This window comes from Tamandua tetradactyla, chromosome 5 (genome assembly GCF_023851605.1).
Source record: "Tamandua tetradactyla isolate mTamTet1 chromosome 5, mTamTet1.pri, whole genome shotgun sequence".
Taxonomy (NCBI): Eukaryota; Metazoa; Chordata; class Mammalia; order Pilosa; family Myrmecophagidae; genus Tamandua; species Tamandua tetradactyla.
In genome coordinates this window covers 192,449,282-192,472,979 of record NC_135331.1, presented here as the reverse complement: position 1 = coordinate 192,472,979, position 23,698 = coordinate 192,449,282, and the positions used below count along the sequence as shown (strand labels likewise).

At 44.8% G+C, this 23,698-nt stretch overlaps 1 protein-coding gene across 15 annotated transcripts in view; it reads left to right on the top strand.

The window, feature by feature from the left end:
- EPB41L2 (erythrocyte membrane protein band 4.1 like 2) overlaps nucleotides 1-23,698 on the top strand; it is a 215,432-nt gene that overhangs the window by 162,819 nt on the left and 28,915 nt on the right. For all 15 annotated transcript variants that reach the window (XM_077162888.1, XM_077162892.1, XM_077162894.1 and 12 more), the window contains 4 exons: nucleotides 6,496-6,648; nucleotides 7,165-7,262; nucleotides 15,256-15,428; nucleotides 20,598-20,752. In XM_077162888.1, the coding sequence (XP_077019003.1) occupies nucleotides 6,496-6,648; nucleotides 7,165-7,262; nucleotides 15,256-15,428; nucleotides 20,598-20,752 (579 nt within the window). The remainder of the gene's footprint in view (nucleotides 1-6,495; nucleotides 6,649-7,164; nucleotides 7,263-15,255; nucleotides 15,429-20,597; nucleotides 20,753-23,698) is intronic.

The window sequence follows — 23,698 nt, the reverse complement described above, 5'->3', positions numbered from 1 at the left end:
TTTATCACCAATTTTCCAATTATGGTCTTTTCAAGTCCCTGACCATCTAGCCAAACGATTATCAACAGCCCATGAGTCAGTATACAACTGTACCTCTGGCCAGTTCTCCTTCAAGCAAAACGAACAGCCAGGTGCACTGCTCAAAGTTCTGCCCACTGAGAAGATTTCCCCTCACCACTGTCCTTCAAGGACACCCCAGAAAGGGGTTGTAATGCTGCGGATGTCCACTTCCGGGTGGTACCTGCATATCGTGCTGAATCATCTGTAAACCAGGCCCGAGTTTTCTCTTTCTCAGTCAATTCACTGTAAGGAACTCCCCAAGAGGCCACAGCTCTGGTCTGGGAAAGAGAAGGTGATGTGGCAGGAGTGGAGGCCATGGGCATTTGGGCTACTTCTTCATGTCACTTACTTGTGTCTTCAGGACCTGCTCTGGCTCTATCTCCTATATACCATTTCTGTTGTACAACAGAGTGCTGCTGCACATACCCAACTTTATGGCTTGGTGGGTCAGACAACACCCAGCTCATGATAGACGACTCAGGTCTCATGGTAACTTGGTGGCCCAAGGTTGAGTGTTTGGTCTCTGCTAAGGCCCAGCAATAGGCTAAAAGCTGTTTCTCAAAAGGAGAGTAGTTATCTACAGGACATGGTAAGGCTTTCCTTCAAAATCCTAAGGGTCTGTGTTGTGATTCTCTTATAGGGGCCTGCCAAAGGCTCCAGACAGCATCTCTATTTGCCACTGACACTTCCAGCACCATTGGATCTGCTGGATCATACGGCCCAAGTGGCAGAGCAGCTTGTACAGCAGCCTGGACTGTCTCAGAGCCTCCTCTTGTTCAGGTCCCCACTCAAAATTAGCAGCTTTTCTGGTCACTTGATAAATGGGCGGGAGTAGCACACCCAAATGAGGAATATGTTGTCGCCAAATCCAAAGAGACCATCTAGGCATTGTGCCTCTTTTTTGGTAATATGAGGGACCAGATGCAGCAACTTAACTTCTTCTTCACCTTAGAAGGGATATCTTGACATTCCCCACACCACTGGACATCTAGAAATCTCACTGGGGTGGAAGGCCCCTGTATTTTTGTTGGATTATCTCTCATCCTCTGACATGCAAATGCCCTACCAGTAAGTCTAGAGTAGTTGCTACTTCTTGCTCACTAGGTCCAATCAACATGATATCATCAATATAATGGACCATTGTGATGTCTTCTGGGAGGGATGAACGATCAAGATCTCTGCGGACAAGATTATGACATAGGGCTGGAGAGTTGATATACCCCTGAGGTAGGACAGTGAAAGTATATTGCTGACCTTGCCAGCTGAAAGCAAAGCGTTCCTTGCTAACAGCTATTGAGAAAAAAGCATTTTCCAGATCAGTAGCTGTGTACCAGGTACCAGGGGATGTATTGATTTGCTCAAGCAATGATACCACATCTGCAACAGCAGCTGTAATTGGAGTTACCACCTGGTTGAGTTTACGATAATCCACTGTCATTCTCCAAGACCCAGCTGTTTTCTGCACAGGCCAAATAGGAGAGTTGAATGATGTGGTGGGAATCACCACCCCTGTATCCTTCAAGTCCTTAAGAGTGGCAGTAATCTCTGCAATCCCTCCAGGAATATGGTATTGCTTCTGATTTACTATTTTGCTAGTTAGGGGCAGTTCTAGTGGCTTCCACTTGGCCTTTCCCACCATAATAGCCCTCACTGCACGAGTTAGAGAGCCAACGTGGGGATTCTGCCAGTTGGTCAGTATGTCTATTCCAATTATACATTCTGGAACTGGGAAAATAACCACAGAATGGGTCTGGGGGCCCACTGGACCCACTGTGAGATGGACCTGAGCTAAAACTCCATTGATCACCTGGCCTCCATAAGCCCCCACTCTGACTGGTGGACCAGAGTGACATTTTGGGTCCCCTGGAATTAATGTCACTTCTGAACCAGTGTCTAAAAATCCCTGAAATATTTCCTTTTCCCCAATGCACAGTTACCCTGGTAAAAGGCCGTCAGTCTCCTTGGGAAAGACTTAGAGGAAGATTAACAGTATAAATTTCTGGCAGTATAACAGGGTTCTTCCCCAAAGGGACCTGGCCTCCCCTTCATTCAAGGGACTCTGGGTCTGTAAACTGTCTCAAGTCAGGAAATTGATTGAGGGGCTGTGACTCTGTTTTTCTAATTCAGGTTAGACTTCTGTTCACTTGACCTAGAATTCTTTTGTTTATACAGCTCAAAGAATTTAGTAGACTGCCCTTCTATTGTATTTCTAGGTATCCCATGATTTACTAGCCAATACCACAAATCTCTGCAAGTCAGATTATTTTGACTCCTGCTTGGGTCTGCTATCTATTATAATAGCCATGTCCACCCTATCTTTGGCGAGTGCTGCCATCTGACTTCTCCCAACTCGGGATCCTGTCATCCCCATTGTGTTTAAGGATTCCAGCTCAGTGACAGCAGTTCCTACAGTTAATATCTGACCTACAGAGAAGTGCAACTACAGAGCTGTTTAGGGATGATGTTGCTAGTCTCACAAATTTATTTCTCACTATTCTGGTAAAAGGTGCATCCTTCAGATGTTCCTGGGATGTAAGAGCAGGCTTTGCATGATAAATCCACTCTAACATTCCAATCTCTCTAAGCCTCTGGATCCCCTCATCTACATTATACCAGGGCAGTTCTGGCATTTCACCCTCAGGTAATGTCGGCCACCTTTTGATCCATGTTTCAGCCAACCATCCAAACAAACTGTTAATGCCTTTTCTAACCCCTCAGGCTATAACATCAAATGCAGAATCTCTGCTTAGTGGGCCCATATCAATAAATTCAGCCTGATACAGCCTTATATTCCTCCCACCATTATCCCACACCCTTAAAATCCATTGCCACACATATTCCCCTGATTTCTGTCTATATAAATTGGAAAATTCACACAGTTCTTTTGAAGTATAATGTACCTCCTCATGTGTGATACTTTGTACCTCACCTTTAGGCCTGTTGGGACTTTAGTCTAGTTATAGGTCTGGAAGAAATGAGGGGTGGTGGGGGTGGGTCATGAAAAGAATTAGAGATATATTTCCAAGCCATTTGCTTCAGGGCTTTCATTTGCAGTTTCATCTAGTCAAACAGGATTAATCCCTCTAGGGCTAATCCCTTCAGGTGGATATTGGGTGGCCAACTCCTCAAGGCAGGCTGGAGGTGGGGCGGTTATTGTCCTCAGGGCAGACTATTACAGAGTTATCTAGAGAAGACTCAGCATGATCTAGGGTTTCAACCTCACTCCTAGCATCATTATCAATCCATATGTCACCTTCCCATTTTTCTGGGTCCCACTCCTTTCCAATCAGTGCCCTCACTTTAATGGCAGACACCATGCAATATTGAGATTTCAGTTTATGTTGTAAAGTTACTACTCTAACAATAAGATTCTGAGTCTGATTTTCAGAGATCTCAAGTCCAGGCAAGCGGAAATAAGATTTTCCTGCAGGACACTCATAGAAACGTCTTCTTCCGTCTGACAACGCTTAAGCTTCTCGTTTGAAGCCTTAAGCCCATCCCTTTCACTCATTAATATATCTCGTGTATGTAATAATAACCAGCCAAAATCTCTGTACCTCCTATTTCCACAAAACTCTGTAAAGGTGTCAAAAACTTTATCCCCCAGACCTGGCTTCATAGAAGCAAAACATTAGAAGAATTGAATCGTGATATTTTGATTATATCTTTTCCCAACTCGCTCCATGGATTGGAAGTGTCATTCTGATTATGGGAATCAGAATCCTTAGCACCTTTGAGTCCAGTCAGGGTAGAAAATCATTCTTAAAAAACCATTTTTAAGATTCTGTTTCTAAAGAACCACTCCTGGTACCAAGTTGTATTAGTTAGGGTTCTCTGGAGAAACAGTATCAACCGGAAATATATTCGTAAATATAAAATGTATGAAAGTGTCTCGCATAACCATGGGAACGTAGAGTCCAAAGTCTGTAGGGCAGGCTGTGAAGCTGATGATTCTGATGGAGGGTCTGGATGAACTCCACAGGAGAGGCTCGCCAGCCAAAGCAGGAAGAGAGCCTGTCTCTTCTGAATCCTCCTTAAAAGGCTTCCAGTGATTAGATTGAGCATCACTCATTACAGAAGACACTCCCCTTGGCTGATTACAAGTGGAATCAGCTGTGGATGCAGCCGATGTGATCATGATTTAATTTTATGAAATATCCTCATAGCACCAGACAGGCCAGCACTTGCCCAACCAGACAAACATGTACCACCACCTGGCCAAGTTGACACATGAACCTGACCATGACAATGGCTCTGACCTTCCCCTTATCAACCACACTCAGACAATTCAGCACTGGTAGTTATACCCACAATAATGTTCTACTGTGACCTCTATCCTTTTCCACTCATTTAAATTCAATTTAGTTAAAAATTCAGCATATCTTAAGCAGCTCCTCCCCATTCTCTAGCCTCCTTCTATCTTCTGGTAAACCTGTGTTCTAAATTCTGTGTTTATGAGTTATGTAGTATAATTAGTTCATTTCAGTGAGCCCATACAATTTTTGTCCTTTTGTCTGATTTATTTCACTCAACATACTGTCCTCCAGGTTCATCTGTTTTGTCTTGTCTTTCAGAATTTCATTCCTTCTCACCGCTGAGTAATGTTCCCTCAATAATATTCAGTTGATGGGCTCTTGAATTATTTCCATCTTTTGGCAATTGTGAATAATGCTGCAGTGAGCATTGGCTTTCAAATGTCTGTTGGTGTCCCTGTTTCAGTTTTTCTGGGTGTATCCTGAGTAGAGGAATTGCCAGGTCTTAAGGCAGCTGCATACTTAGCTTCCCGAGGAACTGCCAAACCATCCTCTCCAGCAGCTGCACCATTTTACATTCCCACTAGCAGTGAGTAAGTGTTCCTGTTTCTTCACATCCTCTCCCAACACTTGTTTCCTGTTTTTTCAACAGCAGTCTTTCTAGTATGTGCGAATCTCATTGATTTGCATTTTCCTAATAGCTAGTGAAGATGTACATGTTTTCGTCTTCTTTTTAGCCATTTCTATTTCTTCCTTGTAAAAATATCTGTCATGTCTTTTGCCCATTTTTAAATAGGGTTGTTTGTACTTTATTGAGTTGTGGGATTTCTTTGTATATTCTAGCTATCAAATCCTTATCACATATGTGGTTTCGAAATATTTTCTCCCATTGAGTAGGCTACCTTTTCATCCTGCTGACAAAGTCCTTTTCAAACACAGAAGTATTCCATTTCGAACATGTCCCACTTATCTGTTTTTTCTTTCGTTGCTTGTGCTTTGAGTGTAAGGTCTGGGAAACTGCGGTCTGTCACTAGATCTTGAGGATGTTTCCTGCATTTTCTTCTAGGAGTCAGTCCCTGCATTATGACTGGAGAGTTTAATCCATTTGTATTTAATGTAGGCCTTTCTTCTCCCAGTTTGTTCTTAGATCTTGGTCTTATACCTTCTTTGACCCTATCGTATTTATTTGAATTTTTGTTTGTATTATATTGAGTCCCTTTTTGTTTCTTTCTGGTTATATTTTTCATATGTTTTCTTTGTGGTTACCATGAGGGTAAAATTTAACTTTTTTTTTTTAAATATACATTTGTTTTTTGTTAAATTGTTCTCAGTAATGGGGCAGTTAAAATGTTGTAATTTGCTCTTACTGAATTGAGACCTAGACTCAATGTGGTATTTATCCTATCATTTATTTGAGAATTTGTTTCATATTGTGAATGCCTTCCGGAAATATGAGTACATGTGAATAATATTCTTCAGTTTTCCGTGAGTGCATGAGATCTAGTTATTCCCTTAAGATAAACAGTGATTTGTACATTGTGAATACTGGGCACCTCCGATCTCCTGCACTGCTTGAAGTGGAAAGTGAGTATTGCTCACTTCTGCTGCTACAACTGTGTGGCTTTGCACCATTCTGGATGGTCGTCTATTCAGTAAGCGCTGGGAAAAGGAAACAGCGCTAATAAGTTTAGGAATACTTGCAGTCCTTTGAAATATGCCAGGCAGTGGACAGGTGTGATGGGAACTGGCTGCCAGCCCGCCCCCGCCCAGTTACTGGGAGAGGACTTGAAGGAATCCTGGGAGTTCAGTGCCGCTATCCTGGAAGAGAAGTGCTCAGGGAGAGACTGGGAGTTTACAAAGACTCTGCCGGAAAAAGGCATTCTGTTTCTTTTCTTCTGTTTAGCTCTTTGAGCAGAGCTTGATGGCTCGTTCGCATGTGGTTTGAAGAATATTCGATCCTTTAGTCATGTTGCAGCACTTTTTTGGCCGGAAAGGCTGATTCCTGAAGATGGATAGCCGTGAGGTGTGCGGTGCCCTGCTAGTTCGTTAGCTCGTGCACTGCCACTGAGGGTTGACTGTCCCCCTCCTAAGTCAGCATTTCTGGTTGTGGTTTGAGGGTTGCCTGGCTTCCTGGGCTGGGTGGCTGCTGTAGCTCTCACTGTCAAATGGTTGTGCTTGGCAGGACTCGGAAGGCGTCGACATCAAGCTGGGCGTGTGTGCTAACGGACTCCTCGTTTACAAAGACAGGCTGAGGATCAATCGTTTCGCCTGGCCGAAAATCTTAAAAATTTCCTATAAGCGCAGTAACTTCTACATTAAAGTTAGGCCAGCAGAGGTAAGTAATACTGTCAGTCCTTCAGCATATTTGGTCATCAGTTATCAGTGTTTTTTCTTTTTGTCCAAGAACTACCTCAGTTCTTATTCCCCACATTTTAAGGAAATGTACTATTCTTTATTATTCCATGGTTAAAAAGAGATCAGTATTCTTGCTAGTGAACCTAAAAGAGTAAATTCTTCACAGAAAAGAAAAAGCAGTAAATGCTGATCACATAGTGCAGGCTTGCTCTTTCTTATTGAAGGAATGAATGGCTAGAGACCAGTATGAATGAAGTGATAAAAATGGGTTTTAGTGGACATTGAAAAATATTTGGCTTATGTGAGTAGTTACTTTTCATAGAAAATAGTACTGTAATCTATGGAAAATTCATTTTGACTAATTTTATTAAATCTACTAATTGCTGCCTTTTTCTGGAAGAATGATTTCTTACAGAAGTAGCTGCAGCCATGCCTTTCAGTAACCCTCAGTCACCTGCCAAGGAACATGCTCATTTGTCCTGTGGGTTTATTCCAGCTGGAGCAGTTCGAGAGCACCATTGGCTTCAAGCTGCCCAACCACCGGGCTGCCAAGCGGCTGTGGAAAGTGTGTGTGGAGCACCATACGTTCTACAGGTAACACGCGGAGACAGCCCGCGCCTGCTCTGCTGGCCTCTCCATGCTCCGGGACGTGGTGTGGGCAGTGTGGCCTTAGGGTCTTGCTCTGCTCAGTGCCGGCCTCCCCTGTGGTCAGTCATCCCACATGTGTTTCCGTTGCCACGCATGACCATCACTCAGAACTCACCAGCCTATGCCGCGGCCCACTCGCCATGTGCCGCCCTTCCCTCCGCTGTCCTCCCTTCCCTCCGCTGTCCTCCCTTCCCTCCGCTGTCCTCCCTTCCCTCCGCTGTCTGTCTTCCCTCCTCTGTCCTCCCTTCCCTCCTCTGTCCTCCCTTCCCTCCGCTGTCCTCCCTTCCCTCCGCTGTCTGCCTTCCCTCTGCTGTCCTGCCTTCCCTCCGCTGTCCTCCCTTCCCTCCGCTGTCCTCCCTTCCCTCCACTGTCTGTCTTCCCTCTGCCGTCCTCCCTTCCCTCCGCTGTCCTCCCTTCCCTCCGCTGTCTGTCTTCCCTCCGCTGTCCTCCCTTCCCTCCGCTGTCTGTCTTCCCTCCACTGTCCTCCCTTCCCTCTGCTGTCCTCCCTTCCCTCCGCTGTCCTCCCTTCCCTCTGCTGTCCTCCCTTCCCTCCGCTGTCCTCCCTTCCCTCCGCTGTCTGTCTTCCCTCCGCTGTCCTCCCTTCCCTCCGCTGTCCTCCCTTCCCTCCGCTGTTTGTCTTCCCTCCGCTGTCCTCCCTTCCCTCCGCTGTCCTCCCTTCCCTCCGCTGTTTGTCTTCCCTCCGCTGTCCTCCCTTCCCTCCGCTGTTTGTCTTCCCTCCACTGTCCTCCCTTCCCTCCGCTGTCCTCCCTTCCCTCCGCTGTCCTCCCTTCCCTCCGCTGTCCTCCCTTCCCTCCGCTGTTTGTCTTCCCTCCGCTGTCCTCCCTTCCCTCCGCTGTCCTCCCTTCCCTCCGCTGTCTGTCTTCCCTCCACTGTCCTCCCTTCCCTCCGCTGTCCTCCCTTCCCTCCGCTGTCCTCCCTTCCCTCCGCTGTCTGTCTTCCCTCCGCTGTCCTCCCTTCCCTCCGCTGTCCTCCCTTCCCTCCGCTGTCCTCCCTTCCCTCCGCTGTCTGTCTTCCCTCCGCTGTCCTCCCTTCCCTCCGCTGTCCTCCCTTCCCTCCACTGTCCTCCCTTCCCTCCGCTGTCTGTCTTCCCTCCGCTGTCCTCCCTTCCCTCCGCTGTCCTCTCCACCCCTGCCGCCACTCTTCTTCCCATTATAATCGTTTTGGCTTCCCTCACACGCTCCTCTCAGCTCCCTCCAGACCAGCGCTGTCAGGGGGTTAGAACTCCTTCTAACACCTGTCCTTCTTGCACGCCCACCTTACCCCCACCTGCTGATCCTGAATCCATCCTGTGTCCTGACCTCACCGCCTCCATACCTGTGCTGTCAGGGCCACCCTAAAAGGCAGCAGCCATCATGATATGTGTGGTCACTTCCATAGCAGGAAAGAGCAGAGCCCTGTGGAACGGCGCTGTGTGGCTGTGCAGCCAGAGTGTGCTATGGCTGCGTGCCAGGTAGTCTTGTCCCTTGCTTCCACGTTCCAAATGCTCGTGGTCTTTAGAGCCTCTTCCTCTCCTCAGGGGCCCCGTGGGTGCCGCGTGTATCGCCCACGTGCGGGTCTGAGCGTGCACAGCTCCCTGCACCTCTTCTTCTTCCCTCTGCTGCTGATTGTCACGTCTCACCACCCTCATTCTTTCCCTCCTCTGCCGTCTCAAGATGCCTTGACGTCTCATTCCTTGCCTCCAAGATAGCCAAGCTTTGTAAATTATGCACTGTTCACCAGATGCCTCTGGCATGCCTGTTTTTTTGGCCAATAACCAGGTCCTGGGCTTGTTCCTTTAAAAACCGCAGATGGGAGGCGTCCTTAGACGCTAGGGCTGCCCTAGCTTCTATCATGTTCTCTTTCGTACTGTTTCCAGGGCACATTTTACAGATGCGATTTCCTTATCTCCACTTCCTTATTTCCCAGTCTCTGCTCTGTGGAGTTGCAGGGTCTGACTCTTCGTCTGGAAGGGTTTGCCCTGGGCTCATGGTCAGGTCGTGTCCATGCGTGTAGGCGTGTGACTGTGAGTTACTCACACTGTCACTTTTTCCTCCTCCACATGATGGTGATAATCATCGTATTAATGATAGTGTTTGCCTTATGTAGAGTTGTTTTGAAAATTACATGAGATAATATGTGAATCAAACTTCAAGCCATTTCTGACCTGTGATAATGTTTATCATCATTGTTTTCTTAGTTAGTCTCGTATCACATTATGGTATCTTTAAAGGTTAGTTATCAGCTGGTACAAATGACTCCTTGAAGGTAAGTTGGTCAATGTCTATTTTCAGGACTTCTCTAATTTTCAAGTTTTAGAGGACATTTGTAAATCATAAAATATACTTGATTTCATCTGATTTAGTTATAGTGATCATATAACTCCTTGAATAATTTCTAACTTCTCTTGGTGAATCATGAGAAATTTCTCCTGAAGACAACATGAGCCAGCCTCAAATAAAACTAGTAGATGGCAGTTATGCACAAAATAATACATCTCTGCTAGGGCAGACAGAAGGCTTCCCTCTCAGTTAATGACAGAAGCAGTAATGATTCAGGAGTGACAAGTGCACGCAGCCGTGCACTTCCGTTGCTGTGCATGGGAGTCGTGGCCTCTGGTGTGCTGTCTCCCTGGTTCCGCTCCGTAGCTGACAGGTCTGGTGCTTTGAGGGGCACGGAGAGCAGTGCAGGGCGGGACTCACCCCATGCCAAACCCACGCCTGTGCCTCGTCGCTTTCCCTCCCCTCTTCTTTTAGCAGGAATTTCTGAGACGTCTTTAGCCCTGTGAAGAGCCAGGTTCATCCTTCGTTTTTACCAAATTACCACTGATTAAAAATCTATTTAAAAGTAGACCTAATAAAAGGAAATTAAAAAAATAAAACAGAAAAGTAGACCAGTTTTCCCTTCTGAATTTTCAAGGTAATGATTCACAAAAGCATTTTTATGTGTCCAGACCTTGTGTAACTTTGCTTGCAGGGCGATATGAGACCAATATATCTAACATGGAAAGGACAGATGATTTGTTTGCAGATTTCTTAGAATCAGATCAGTGGATTTTGTTCTCTTTTAGTATATCACAAAAGATGCAGTGATCTCCCTAGGAAATTGCAGTGGCTTACAGATCAAAGCTATGAAAAGGTAGACAGACCTTTTTATTGCCTGATAGTCAGCTAGACCAGTGGTGGAAGGAGCACATCTCAGCAAAACCTCTCCCTTGAGCTTTGGCAGAGCCCATCACCATCCCGGTTGCACCACAGTCTTCACCACAGGTGGTTTAGGCAGGTGCTGTCACCTTCTCTTTACCTGGGGGAGGCTGAGCAGTGCCTGGGTCACGCCACAGCCACTGGCGGACATAGCGTGGGGCTGCAGCCCTGGTCGCAGTCCGCTGCCTGCTGGTATTTTCACCACAGCCTTCCTCCCTCGTGCTTCGCAGTGTTTTTAATTTTGTTGGCTTGTGGCAAGAGGTTAAGTGTCAAATTCTTCTAGCTTGACCTTACCCTGCCACTTACCCTGGCATTGTAGAAGCACCGTAATCCCAAGTGAATTCAGTGGCACTCACTAAATGCGTGCTTGCCTTTAAGAACTGATATGTGGAATTTCCTTAATATGTCCCTTTATTTTCAGTAGAGAAACATGAATGATATTTGATTATTGGCTGGGTGTTTACAAAATTAAAATGTTAATGTACTGTTTAACCAATTAATTACGTGAAAGTTGAATTCCTTTTAGATGTATTATTTCTTAGATCCTATTGTACAAAGGCCTTTTCTGTTCTATGAATGTTAATCTCATTTTGTAGATTTTCTGTTCCCCAGAGTATGATATGATAGGAGTCTTATAGTAATTTTGGTGTTAAACTTAGGAAGTTAGGATCTTATAGGCAAGTCTGACGTGGAATATAAAGGAAGTCATTGTTAAGTGATCTTCAAATGATAGTATAAAGTACTTTATTGCTTGGTCTGCATTTTCTTAGAATACTTATTTACATCACCGTTGAATTAAATTATAAATTTTTTTAGAGAAAGCTAATAAATGAGTTCAGTCCTTTTTTTGCTATGATATTTGTTTTTATTTCATTGGAGCTTAATTCCTTAGGGATTTATTTGCCATCAGAAATTCAATCTGTAAGTGACTGCTCTGTGTTCCTGATTGCCAGTGCCAGACAGACAAGAAAACATTTATCCCAATTTGAAAAAAAATAAAATCCATCTTGCTAGTTTGTAACTTCCCAAAGTGCTAAGTCGATAATTATTTTGATATGCATTTCGGTGGCAACCAAATGTCTGATCAGTACCTTAAAGAAAAAGAAATTAGACTAAAAGAGATAGGGTTGTATAGAATTCTTTTAACGTGAAGTTAGACATTTGCCTGGTGTATACATTCTGGCCTATATAAATGAGAGACAGCCTTCCTAACTGAAACAGACTTCAATTTAAAAAAACATAGCTTAGCTGTATTAGTGAGATTGCTCTGTATTTTATTAAATCAAGACTGAAATGTTTAGTAGTCCTTACAGTTTGTCAGGAGTAATGGATCTTATTGTCCAACTCCCCTTCCCCAGAATCCTGGCACAAGAGAGCTCAAAAGGTGCTCTTTTTAAAAGCTTTTTTGGGGTGGAAACATGTATACAACACGGAAGTTCCCTTTTTAGCCACTTCCAAGTGTGTAGTCCCGTCATGCCACCACCAGCACGCCCAGTACCGAAGCCTCGCCGTCATCCTGACCAGAAGAAACTCGACACCAGCGAAGTGCTAACTCTTCATCTCCTACCCCCAGTCTTGCCCCTGGTAGCCTGTAATCTGGTTTCTGGTTACAGATTTGCATATGCTAATTACTTCGTATGAGTGAGATCATAAAATATTTTTTCTTTTGTATCTGGCCTATTTTAGTCAAAGTGGTTTCTCCAGGTTCATCCACGTTATGGCACACACCACAACTTCATTCGTTTTTCTGGGAGAATAATAGTTCATCGTGTGTGTTTGCCACATTTTCTTTATCTTCATCTGTTGATAGACTATTGATAGATTATTGTTTCTACTGCAAAAGGTGTGTAAAATGCTGTGATTGTGCCACCTAAGAGAAAGCTGAAGAGTATGTGGACATGTCTTTGGAGTCTTCAGCTACTTAGATTTAGGTTACCTAGAAATACTTGAATTACTGATGAAGTCTTTAAGAAACCACTCTTTTTTGTTTGTTTGGTTTTGGTTTTGGTTTTTTGTTCCAGGCATATATTTTAATATTTGGAAAGACTGTTCTGCAAGATAATTGCTCACTTGCCAATATAGCACCTATCCCCACTCCTACCTACCCCTGCAACATCCTCTCTTTCAGTGACAAAGGCAGAGAAAATGGGTGTCGTTCAATATGAAAATCTGTCCTCTGTCACTTCTTTCTAATGGGCTTTAGATCTTTCTGAAGAATGCAGTTGTCCACCATTTGGCTAACCTGCCACTAGAAGCATGCGTAATCATAAGTGACTACAAAGTACTTATGATCTAATATGTTCATTCCTCAAGGTTACACGTTTTAAAGAAATAAAGTACAAAGCAGAGAACAAACGGAAGACCAGATCCCTTAATCGATCCAGCCAGAGCTACCAGTGAGAAAACAAACAGTCCGCCAGAATTCCTTGTGGCTCACACTTCAGCTAAAGTTCTTTGAAAGTCAGGTTCTAAATGTCCCACTATCTCCTTTAAATTTGCTCTTTTGTTTTCACAAATTAGAGTCAATATTTTCTTAGAAGAGTACATAGAAAGCTTATGCTTCTGAATGAGGAATTTTTAAAACTTCAGACCCAGCAAAACTAAGAACCTCAGTAGAATATTTTTTTTTTTTTTTTTTTTTTTTTAGAGAGGGAGAAAGGGAAGGAAAGACAGAGAAGGAAGGAAGGATAGAAGGAAGGAAGGGAGGAAGAAAGGGAAACATCTTTAAACATTTTCTTGTTTTATTATATTTTGTTTGTTTGTTTGTTTTTTACATGGGCTGGGGCCGGGAATCGAACCGAGGTCCTCAGGCATAGCAGGCAAGCACTCTTGCCCGCTGAGCCACCGCGGCCCGCCAATAGAATATTTTTTAAGCTTAGAGAATGGGCAGTTGCAATGTCCTCTCCTAGTTCACAGGTATTTACATTGCTATTTCTTTAATAATAGACTCTCTTTTTAGTTTTAGGCTTATAGAAAAATTGCTCAGAAAGTACAGAGTTTCTATATTAGCTCCCTTCGTTTCCCCTATTACCAGTATCTTGGTTTGGTATGGTACATTTCTTACAATTGAACAAATACCAATAAATGATCACTGACTGAAGCCCCTAGTTTACCTTCAGGTTCCCTCTGTCATGTTCAATCCCGTGTGTGTGGACAAATGTCCAGCGTCATTCCTCCACCTTCCCGTCGTCTTCCAGAATGGTCCCACTGCTCTGAGACCCCCCATGCTCCACCTTTCCATCCCCCTCTCCCCTCGAACGCCGGGCAGCCTCTGATCTATTGTCTCTATAAATCTGCCTTTTCTAGCATGTCCTATCGCTGGAATCGTGCAGTTAATTGACTTAATGTGTGAGTAACAAAGTATGGAGGTGACGCTCTCAGAGCTCGTGTGCTTAGTTGGCTGCCGACCGACGCATTATTACGTGTGTGTGACGACGGCACGTGCCTGCTGGAACCAATGGATTGCGGGGTTTTTTAATCAAAGAGAGGGTGCCTCTTTTATGTGTCCTATAAACCAATTTATTTTGGGTAGAACGGTTATTAGATGTCTTAAAGATATAATTTCTGGTCCTTTCTTAATTTCCTTGAAAAACAAACTATATTGGAAGTATGCAATACTTACCTATTCAGTCAGGTGTGAAGATGTGCAAGAAAAGATGCTAAGGCCGTTACCTTATCTCCTATCATGTGTACTGCTTGGGTCTGAATGATTGGCACATTAAATGACTCTGCTAAATAATCTGAGATTCTAAAAATTGAAGACAGTTATATACCAAGCTGACAGGCAAATATAGTGATAAAAGTTTAAAGCCAGATACATTTTTTAAAGATCATAACCAACTCAATAAATTACGTATTGATGTAACATCAAAACGAGGATGATGAATAAAGTGGCACACTCTAAAAGAAAAGTCCAAGAGTTGAAAGAATAGAACAGTTGGTTTTTGTAAGAGTAGTTACTCTTCCTTTAAGACTGATAATGAAAAAGTTTGATGGAACTTTCCATATTCTGTGAATCATTGATGAAAGTCTTTTAAAATAAATTCTAGAGCAGCCCTGAACTTATCTGCTAAGATTTTTGCCAACCTTTGTTCTGACAATGAAAGCGAGACAGTTTTAGTTGTATTCTAAACAAGCTTACCTTATTTACTAAAAGCACACTTTTACATCAGCCTGGAAATATTTGACATCTAGAGAGGTTGACTTCATTATGAACTGGGACCTCTGTGGTAGAGGCTGAGTGCTGGCAGGACAAGTGCTTGTCATTTCTGCAAGTCCACTGTTCATTATGGGAAAGAATCATTTGATGGAACAGATCCCTGAGTTGGATGTTACTTTCCCAGGAGAAATAGACATAAATATTAGAGATTACTAATGCTAATGGATTGTGCCTTGGCACTTATAGCTAGGAGCAAGAATTTAGACATGTGTTTTTGTAAGTAATTTCAGCTTATACAAATAAATAACCTATAGTGCACATTGAAAACAGCTGCTTTTTTGCTGGGGTTGAGAGAAACATATTTTTCATGAATACATAAATCTGGATTTATTCTTACATATTTTTATCATAAAGCTCTGTATGTAGGAGGTTTCATAAATAATGTTCTTTTTCACTAAAAATTTAGGCAGCATCTTTGAAAATTGAGTGATCATACTTACATTGGAATATTAAAATACACGGTTAAATTAAAAAACGAACCGTAACGCTTACTCACAGTCCTCCGTGCTGCTCTCCACAGGCTTGTGTCTCCAGAGCAGCCGCCGAAGGCCAAGTTCCTGACCCTGGGGTCCAAGTTCCGCTACAGCGGCCGCACTCAGGCGCAGTCGCGCCAGGCCAGCGCACTCATCGACAGGCCGGCGCCCCGCTTCGCCCGCGCCTCCAGCAGGCGGGTCTGCAGGAGCCTGGATGGAGGTGAGCCCGCTCGTGCTTCCCTGGATGCCTCTGCCTCTCCCTGCCCGGCGGGGTCAGCACGCGGGGACCCGTTCCCGAGGGAAGCAGAAGCACCCTTGAGGGACGGCGGTTGAGCACTGTCCCGCTCAGAGAGAATCGTGCTGTTTCTTGAAGTTGTCTTTCGGAGCTAAGTTTTCTTGTAGTCAGTGCACACAAGTGTTGGCTTAGGGTCTAGAAGTGAGGTGCTGGGCGAAAACCATTATTTGTCTGGGAAGCTTGTGATGCATTCCATGTGGGTTGATTGCCTGATTAATTAATGACAAACTATTACGAGATCTTGTGTGTGGTTTTTCTTGCATATGGTCCCATATGCATCATAATCAAGAGGTACTTGAAACATTCTTAGTTTCATCAAATTCTGACTTAAAAAACAATCTCACTAAAGCTAACCTTACCTTCCCAGCACGTAAGAAACCATTCTAAGTTTCCATGGAGGGCCACGGTGGCTCAGTGGCTGAGTTCTCGCCTGCCATGCTGGAGATCCGGGTTCATTTCCCGGTGCCTGCCCAGGAGAAAAGATGAAAAATAAAACGAACAAAACAAAACAAAAAAGCTTTGATGGATTAGTTTTAAATGCAGTGTTTGAGCAAAAAGGGAGGAAATACAGAATGTGCATTTTTTCTTGAACCCAAGGGGAGATGTCATTCGTTTGAGTATTTTTTTCTGTTGGAATTCTAATTAGCCATTTATTTGTATATAGTTTTATGTAAACTACACATGAAAATAAATTGATATTGCTTGTCTTTATATGCATTTTATCACCTTGTCTGATTATGGTTTAAGGCAGGTTTTCTATCGAAGATCTAAGATGAATTTTACATTAGAATGCTTTCTTTTTACCTAATAGAAAGTAATTGAAATAGATGACTTTCTACTAGCAGAAATTATTTTCTAATATGTTTGGTTGATCAGTCTCAAAGGATATGAAAATAATAGTGATATTACATTTGAGAATCTCTATTTTACTATGTTTATCAGCAGAAAACCTTTTTGGTTTCTATTACTTGGCATTTTTCTGAAATATGAACTTGAACAACTTACTTTAAATAGCTAGAATGGACCTTTATGCTAACAGATAGAGATGGTCCGTCAGGAAAGGGCGGACACACTTTGCACTGGCCCACTTCTCTAGGAGAATGAGCTTGAAAAGCTGTCCGGTCAACTCTGCTGAGGTGTGCTCCTGAGTAGCTTAGGGTGTTTGGTGAATGCAGTTCATGAACCCTGACTCTGGGGTCTCTCCATGTGGTTTACAGAGCATTGGGGGGTGCCGTGAACTGTGACCTCCACCACGCCGTATCCCCAAAGGCAGTGACTTAGCATCAGTGAGGGTTTTTTTTTGTTTTTTTTCCCCCTTTCTCACCATTCCCCCAGCAGGACTTTGCACATACTTTTTTATTCACTGTTCAAATCACTCTGGGATTTATCTGGGCATCACTCTGGACAAACCTACGAAATCTCATGCCCTACGCAAGGTTCCATGTTCTATGGTGTTCACTTAAGCTGTCCGCATGAGCTATATTAGGAAACGCACTAGTCGAAATATACATTTTGTACCAAATAAATATTTTTTGCTTAAGTTTCACACATAAGTTAAAGTTTTAAAATATGAATTACCATCTATTTTCAACACCCTGAAATGCTGACATTCCTTTGTTCTTCCTCTTGCAAAAACATTTTATAATTCGTACATTTAGTCACTATCATTATATACTCTAGGCATTTTTAGGTTATACCATATCAGTCTTTATGTCTGTCTTTCCTTCTGATTTCATTTGTGCCCCCAGGCCTCCTCCCTCTATCATTCTCACATTCAGCTTCATTCAGTGTTCTAACATTATTGTTAGAACATTACAGTTAGGTAGTATTGTGCTTTCCATTTCTGAATTTTTACAATCAGTCCTGTTGTACAATCTGTATCCCTTCAGCTCCAATTACCCAGCATCTACCCTATTTCTATCTCTTGATGGTCTCTGTTCTTAACTGAAATTCTCCAAGTTCATTTGCTGATGTCAGTTCATATCAGTGAGACCATACAGTATTTGTCCTTTTGTTTCTGGCTAATCTCACTCAGCATGATGTCCTCAAGGTCCATCCATGTTGTTACATGCTTCATAACTTTATTCTGTCTTACGACTGTGTAATATTCCATCGTATGTATATACCACAGCTTGTTTTAGCCACTCGTCTGTGGATGGACATTTAAGTTTTTAACATCCTATAGTTGTTAAGTGTCTTTCAGTGCAGCAGACACGGAGTACTTTTTCAGGTAAACGTTTCACAAGTCTTGCTCCTTGCCATAGAAAATTTTATACGAATGCTGAATAACTACCGTCACTGACATTTAAGGCCCTGAGATAAATCATCGCTCGCCCCTTAAACTGTGGGGCTCTGTAACTCGTGCATTGTGGATTTTCGAGTTGAAATGGGACCGTAGGCCAGTGCTTGCTCTTTGAGCTGTGCCACCCGTCCTTCGAGGAACCCGCCCTCTTGAACGGGTGGTAGTGCAGAGGGTTTAGTAGGTCTGCATCTGAAAAGAACGGTTTTTACAACTAAACACAATAAACGGCACAGTGATCCGTTATTTTTCCTCTGTGTTTGGGACACTGCAATTCATCAGATGGGCAAGTCATCAAAAGGGTCATTGTGTAATTGTGGGAAATGGGAGGCTTTCCGTGCCCAGACGCCAGGACGGCAGGGCCTTTTGGCTCCAGCCCACTTCCCCCTTTCCCGAGGCCCAGCCAGGCCGTGAGCTCATGCGGGGTGCTTGCCTCACGCCTCCCAGCCTGGGCCCCTTTTGTTGTGGTCAACGTGTATTTTTTCTTTCCTGTTTTGGGGGGAGGGGTTGCTTTTTTACTTTTTTAGGGGTTTGTATCTTTTGGGGGCTCACATCCTATAGGAAAATTCAACATACTGTATATTCACAAAGGACGGCTGTCCAGATTCCATTCCATTTGGCCACTGATGTGTGAGACAGCTTGTATATTTGCTTTTTATATAAACAGTTCTCACTTGATAGTTTGGCAAAGTAAAGTAAATCCTCTAGCGATTTATATAGAAAGTAAAAACCAATCTGGAAAAGTATTCTAAAGAGCAAATATTAAAATAAAAATCAGTCCAGGACAGCTGTTTTAGAACAGTGATACTCCAAGATTGGAAAATCAGCAGAGAGGCACGTTAGCTATTTAGGAGAACTGACGCTCAAGCTGCATTTGGGAGCGGGGTGGGGAGGGGCACGGTTGCTTCCTGAGTGTGGAAAGTACATTAAACAGGGGACCTGGGAGGAAAGGCCCCTGAGAGATGAGCAGAGGGCAGCACTCTTCTGCGAGCAGGAGCTGAGGCCCTCGGGTTAGGAGGTGAAAGGTTCCCGCAGCGAGTTGGGGGTGTGCCTGGGGCGGGAGACGTAGGGTGGGTCATGCACGTAGAGCCTTACAGGCGTGGTGAAGAACGTTGCGTCCATCTTAGGTGCTGCGGGAGCCACTGTGTGGTTTCAGGATGTATGTCACTCAGGCACAGCGTGGAGAAGGATTAGGGCAGATGAGGGTAGTAGGCTGGCAGGCTGGTATTGCTAGTCCAGGCGAGAGCATGGCCTGGCCTGGCCTGGCCTTTTGGTAGGAGGCCGATTAGTCATTTGGCACCATGGACAGACACAGGGCCTGGGGCCCCCAAGCTTCTCTTCTACAGAAGTGTTGAAGACATGAAAAAAAACCGGCTCTAAAATACAAACAAAAACTGCAAACAAATTAAAGTCTCTAAAAGCTTGCAAAGTTAACATTTTGTCACCTTCACTGGTAATTTTTAATTTGATATTCATTAGAATTTCAATGTGTTAAAATAGAAACCATTTCTAGGTCAGATCTGCTCATCTTGAAGTAATTCAGGTGTATGTAATGAGCGCTAACAGGTAGGTCATAATCACTCATAAGTTGAGAGAGTTCATTGTAGCATGTATTTTCCAAGGCAAAAGTATTAAAATCTTCTTAAAAGTGTAAAAAAACGAGAATAATGGCACTTAACGTCAGAGGAGCGTGCGTGTTAGTGTTTGTTAAACTGTGCTGATGGCTTTAGGACGCATGAGTGCTCAGGGGCTGTGCCAGCCTTCACAGGGTCCCAGGGTAGGGGGATGTCACGGAGAGAGGCCATGGCTGTGCAGATTTACACGGGCGCCTGCTTGCCTGCTGCCCTCAAGGGTGACGGCGCCTGGGGAGGCCTCCAGGCCCCGGCTTGGGCGCGAGTGTGGCAGGTGGCAGGAGGGGAGCGAGAAAAGAACAGTGGTGGACAGGGCCGTGAGCGTGTGCGTCCAGAGTAGCCTGGGGATGCCTGGGGCGGTGTGGCTGGGGGCTTGTCCAGGCCGTCACCCAGCAGCCTGCAGCCCGAAGGCCTCGTGTCTGTGCGGCTTCCCCGGGCACGTAGCAGAGCACATCTTAGCAGGCACAGGAAGCTGGGGAGCGGCGCTCCAGACGCGGAGAGGCCTCGCTGTCCCCTTGCACTTTGCCTGCGGGTCTCAGGCCATTCAGGTTAATCCACCACAGGACGAAGTTTTCACAGGATACGGGTTCCCGCCCATCTGCAGGAGAGAGGCAGGGGCATGCCAGGGTCAGTTTGCATATTGGATTTACTGTAGGCCCAGGCCAGGGATTCAGGAAAGGAAATGCAAACATAAAACGCTGTCCAAATTAAAAGATGACTTTCTGAGGAGATTCTTAACATTTGTCAAAGCAAATCATCTTAATAATTGAATAATTATTTGTTGTAATAGATATATTCTGAAATGATTTCAGGTAAGCTCGAAAGACCCTAGAGAATTAAAATATTGCCCACAAATTATAATTAGAACATGTTGCCATCTGTTTCTCAGCTGGTCTTGGAGCTCCCCTTACTGGCCAGTCCCAGCATCTGTAGCCTTCTGATCTGAGAGCCTGGCCTAATTTAATGGGTTAAAATGTAGAATACTGTAAGAGTCTGGTAAAACATTAAACATGATTTTATTCTGTATGTTGGTAATTTCGGCGCTGAAGCACTATCACGGTTCGCATTAATTGTTTACATGCTACATGTTTGTTATGGGAAGTTGGTTCCATAGGGTTTTTCCGTTTCTACGCCCTGCGGTAATCCACGCTCTCATTTTTATAGCACCGCTTGGCGCTGTGGCCCCAGGTCTCGTCCCTGCTGGGCTGGTCCCCGCAGGTGGCCCTGGAGTCGGCCCTGCCACCGCCCCAGATGGAGTTGGCCGAAGGGTGGCCAGAAGCCCGGCTCAAGGCCCGCAGGTGCCACTGGCAGAAGGGAAGGTATGGTATAAAGTAGTGCAGAGCGTGACTTTCATTGTGTCCCTTGTGCTGGAGACTCTGTTGTTACATTTACTTTGCAGGTGTCAGTCATCTGCTCATCGAAATTAGTCTTTGTGCTCTACCGATGTTATTTCCCAGTTTTCAAACACGTGTGGGCCCCCGCTGGTTTGGAGGGTAAACCCTAACCTTTTTTTTTATTGTTGTTCAAAGCAAAATATGTCAATGTATATTATATTAATGCGAGTAATAATTTACTGACCTTTTAGACCATATTCATAATAATCTTATAAAATTAAATCCCCAAATTATAAAAGTCATGATAATTGAACTTTATATTTGATTTGCTACAGGTAAATTTTAAAATATAGACTGTATCTTGATTATTTATGTTGGCTTTAAGTTTTTGAAATGAACAAAGATAGGCTTTATCAGTAATATGTATAATCTACAGCTGATGAAAAATTTAACCTGATAGTAAATTGTTGGGACTAATGAGTGGGACGTGTCGGTGCACATGCCCTCATTCGTGCACACGCCGTAGTGACTCAGTTGCCTCTACTGTTGTGTCCTCCAACCTGTCACTGTTCTTTTTTGCTACCTTAATTTAAGTCAAGACACTTGGGTGTTGTCTGTGGATGTGTTCTCAGTATTTGTGCAAAGCGTCTTTTTTCCCTGTAGCGTTGCAAGAAAAGAGAAACAAAACCATCCTCTGAATTTATAATGTCCTCTGACTTTTGGCTTTGGAGATATTAAAGACACCTGCATGGGTTTGTGAAGCGCCTGCGGGGAGGTGGCTTTGCTGTTCGGCAGTGTCTGCACTGACAGCTTCTCCTGCCCAGCGTGGGTCTCGGGACCGCCTGGGCGTGTCTCTTGTGCCATGGGATGGGACCTCCCACTGGCAGGCGCTTTCAAATCACCCGCATTCCTTTGCTAAGGAATGTGGGAACACCATATGTAAAAAAATCGTTTGGTTGAAAGTTTAGTTATAATAACAGAAATTATGTCCAACAGGGTGTCTTTCACCCACTGAAAAGCTGTCGGGGGTCATCTCTGCAGTTACTTCCATGAGGCAGCCAGAAGAGTGACTGCTTAGACCCGAAACGGAGAGCTCAGCATTTCAGAAAGTTTCTGTTCCACTCTGCCTGGTTAATCTGATACATCTGGTTATTGAAAAAAAAACAAAGCAAAACTTGTCTTTTAAATTCCAAGGGAAATCCTGCTTGTCTTCTGCAAATGGCTGAGAATACATGGCCTTTTTGCTGATGCTTGAATCTCTGCCGGCAGTCAGGTTTAAATGTAATGATGCTGTCTGAGTTTTACAGGGGCTGTTTTCTCCCAATGTGAGAATAACGAAACCAGTCTGTACTGAACATTTGCGTGTGCAAGTGGTCCAGTTTTCCTTTTTAAAAATGGATCATTTAACTAACTTTTTAACTAAACTGCTTAACACAATCCCTACTAGAGAGTAAAAAATTTCACTAACTGTCTGTTTCTTCTCTCCTCTTTCTCCCTTGCGTGTGTCTTTCCTATGAATGTACCCACTGTGTAATTCCATATTCAGCCATGGGCTGCTTTTGAGGACAGCCCATTTCCGAGTGTCTGCCATCCCCACTCATCCACTGTGCTTCCTGCTGCTCCCCCAGCCTTTGGCCAGTCCCTGCAGTGGACTTGCTCTCAGACATGTCAGAGGAAGACGCCTTGGGAGTGGCAGAGCAGGCCATGCCAGGCAGCTTGGACCTTGGCCTCAGAGGCCACCCGTCCGAGCAGGGCAGCCCTGTGGTCCCCACACTGCACCCCTTCTTGGGTCCTGCTGAAGTCCCTCCGCCTGACTGCCCTCCCATCCACGAGAAGCCTCTTAGAGCCGCTGGCCACAAAGATTCGGAGTTTGGTTACTTTTCCTTCAGTTTCTGTTAGCGCCTTCCCTCTAGCCTCCTGTGGCTGCTGGAAGAGGGCAGTCCGCTCGCTCTGCGCTGCCTCCCCACGCTCAGCGTCCCCACGGTCGAGGCCTTCTCCCCGTCCCCTGCTGTCCAGCACCACGTGCCTGTTGCCACCCCTTCGTTCTTTGCTTCCCTGGCCCTCGTCTTTGGGCTGCTGCTCTGCTTCTCAGTCAGTTCCCTTCTCTCTGACCTTTTCCCTTACCCCGACTCTCGCCTTTGCTACCTGGAGGCCAAAGCCACTGCCTTTAACGCTTCCCGTGGCGGCTGCTCAGACAACGAGACAGAGGAGGGCTGGGCAGTTGCTGGGCGTCCTGCCTGGACTCCCGCGTGCACCCGGCAAAGCCCTTCGCCTCATGGCCTCCTGCCGTGGACTGTCAGCACGTGCACAGATGCCCACCGATGGCCGTCAGGATAGCGCGGCCCGCCCGCCCTCACATGCCCCACCTACTTCTGCGTGAGAAATAAGTGGGCACTTCCTCCCCTGGGCCCGTTCACCAGGCTCACACATTCGGAGTTTCACAGCACGACTGAAGGATTGTTTTATAAATACCTGGAACATACTAGGTTAAAAGTAAGAGAAGAAAAGGGACCTCTGTCACCTTACTAATTCTTATTGGTTCCGTCCATTTGTAGACAGATGATCTGTATTAAAACAAGAGTTTTAAAACGAGAGCGCAGGTGGACGTAGCTAACTGGTGTGTGCTGGCAGAGCCCCTGGCGGTCTTACTGCCTTAGGTGCCCGCTCTTCTTGCACTTGTGAGGCTGCCTCTGGAGCCTTTCCTCCTGCCGTCTGTCGTTCTGATCGCAGAAGCCCCTTCTCTTCCCACTGTTGGACCATTTGGGGACCAGACACATCTGGGACAGTGGCTTCTTGGTTTACATCCCTGCATCATGCAACTACATAAACGAGTCCTTGTGAGAGGGTTTGTGAAGAAAGATGCTAGCCTGTTATTTTTCTTTAACAAATGTATGTAGGAAATGAAGTGGCTTCTTAAAATTTTAGATTATA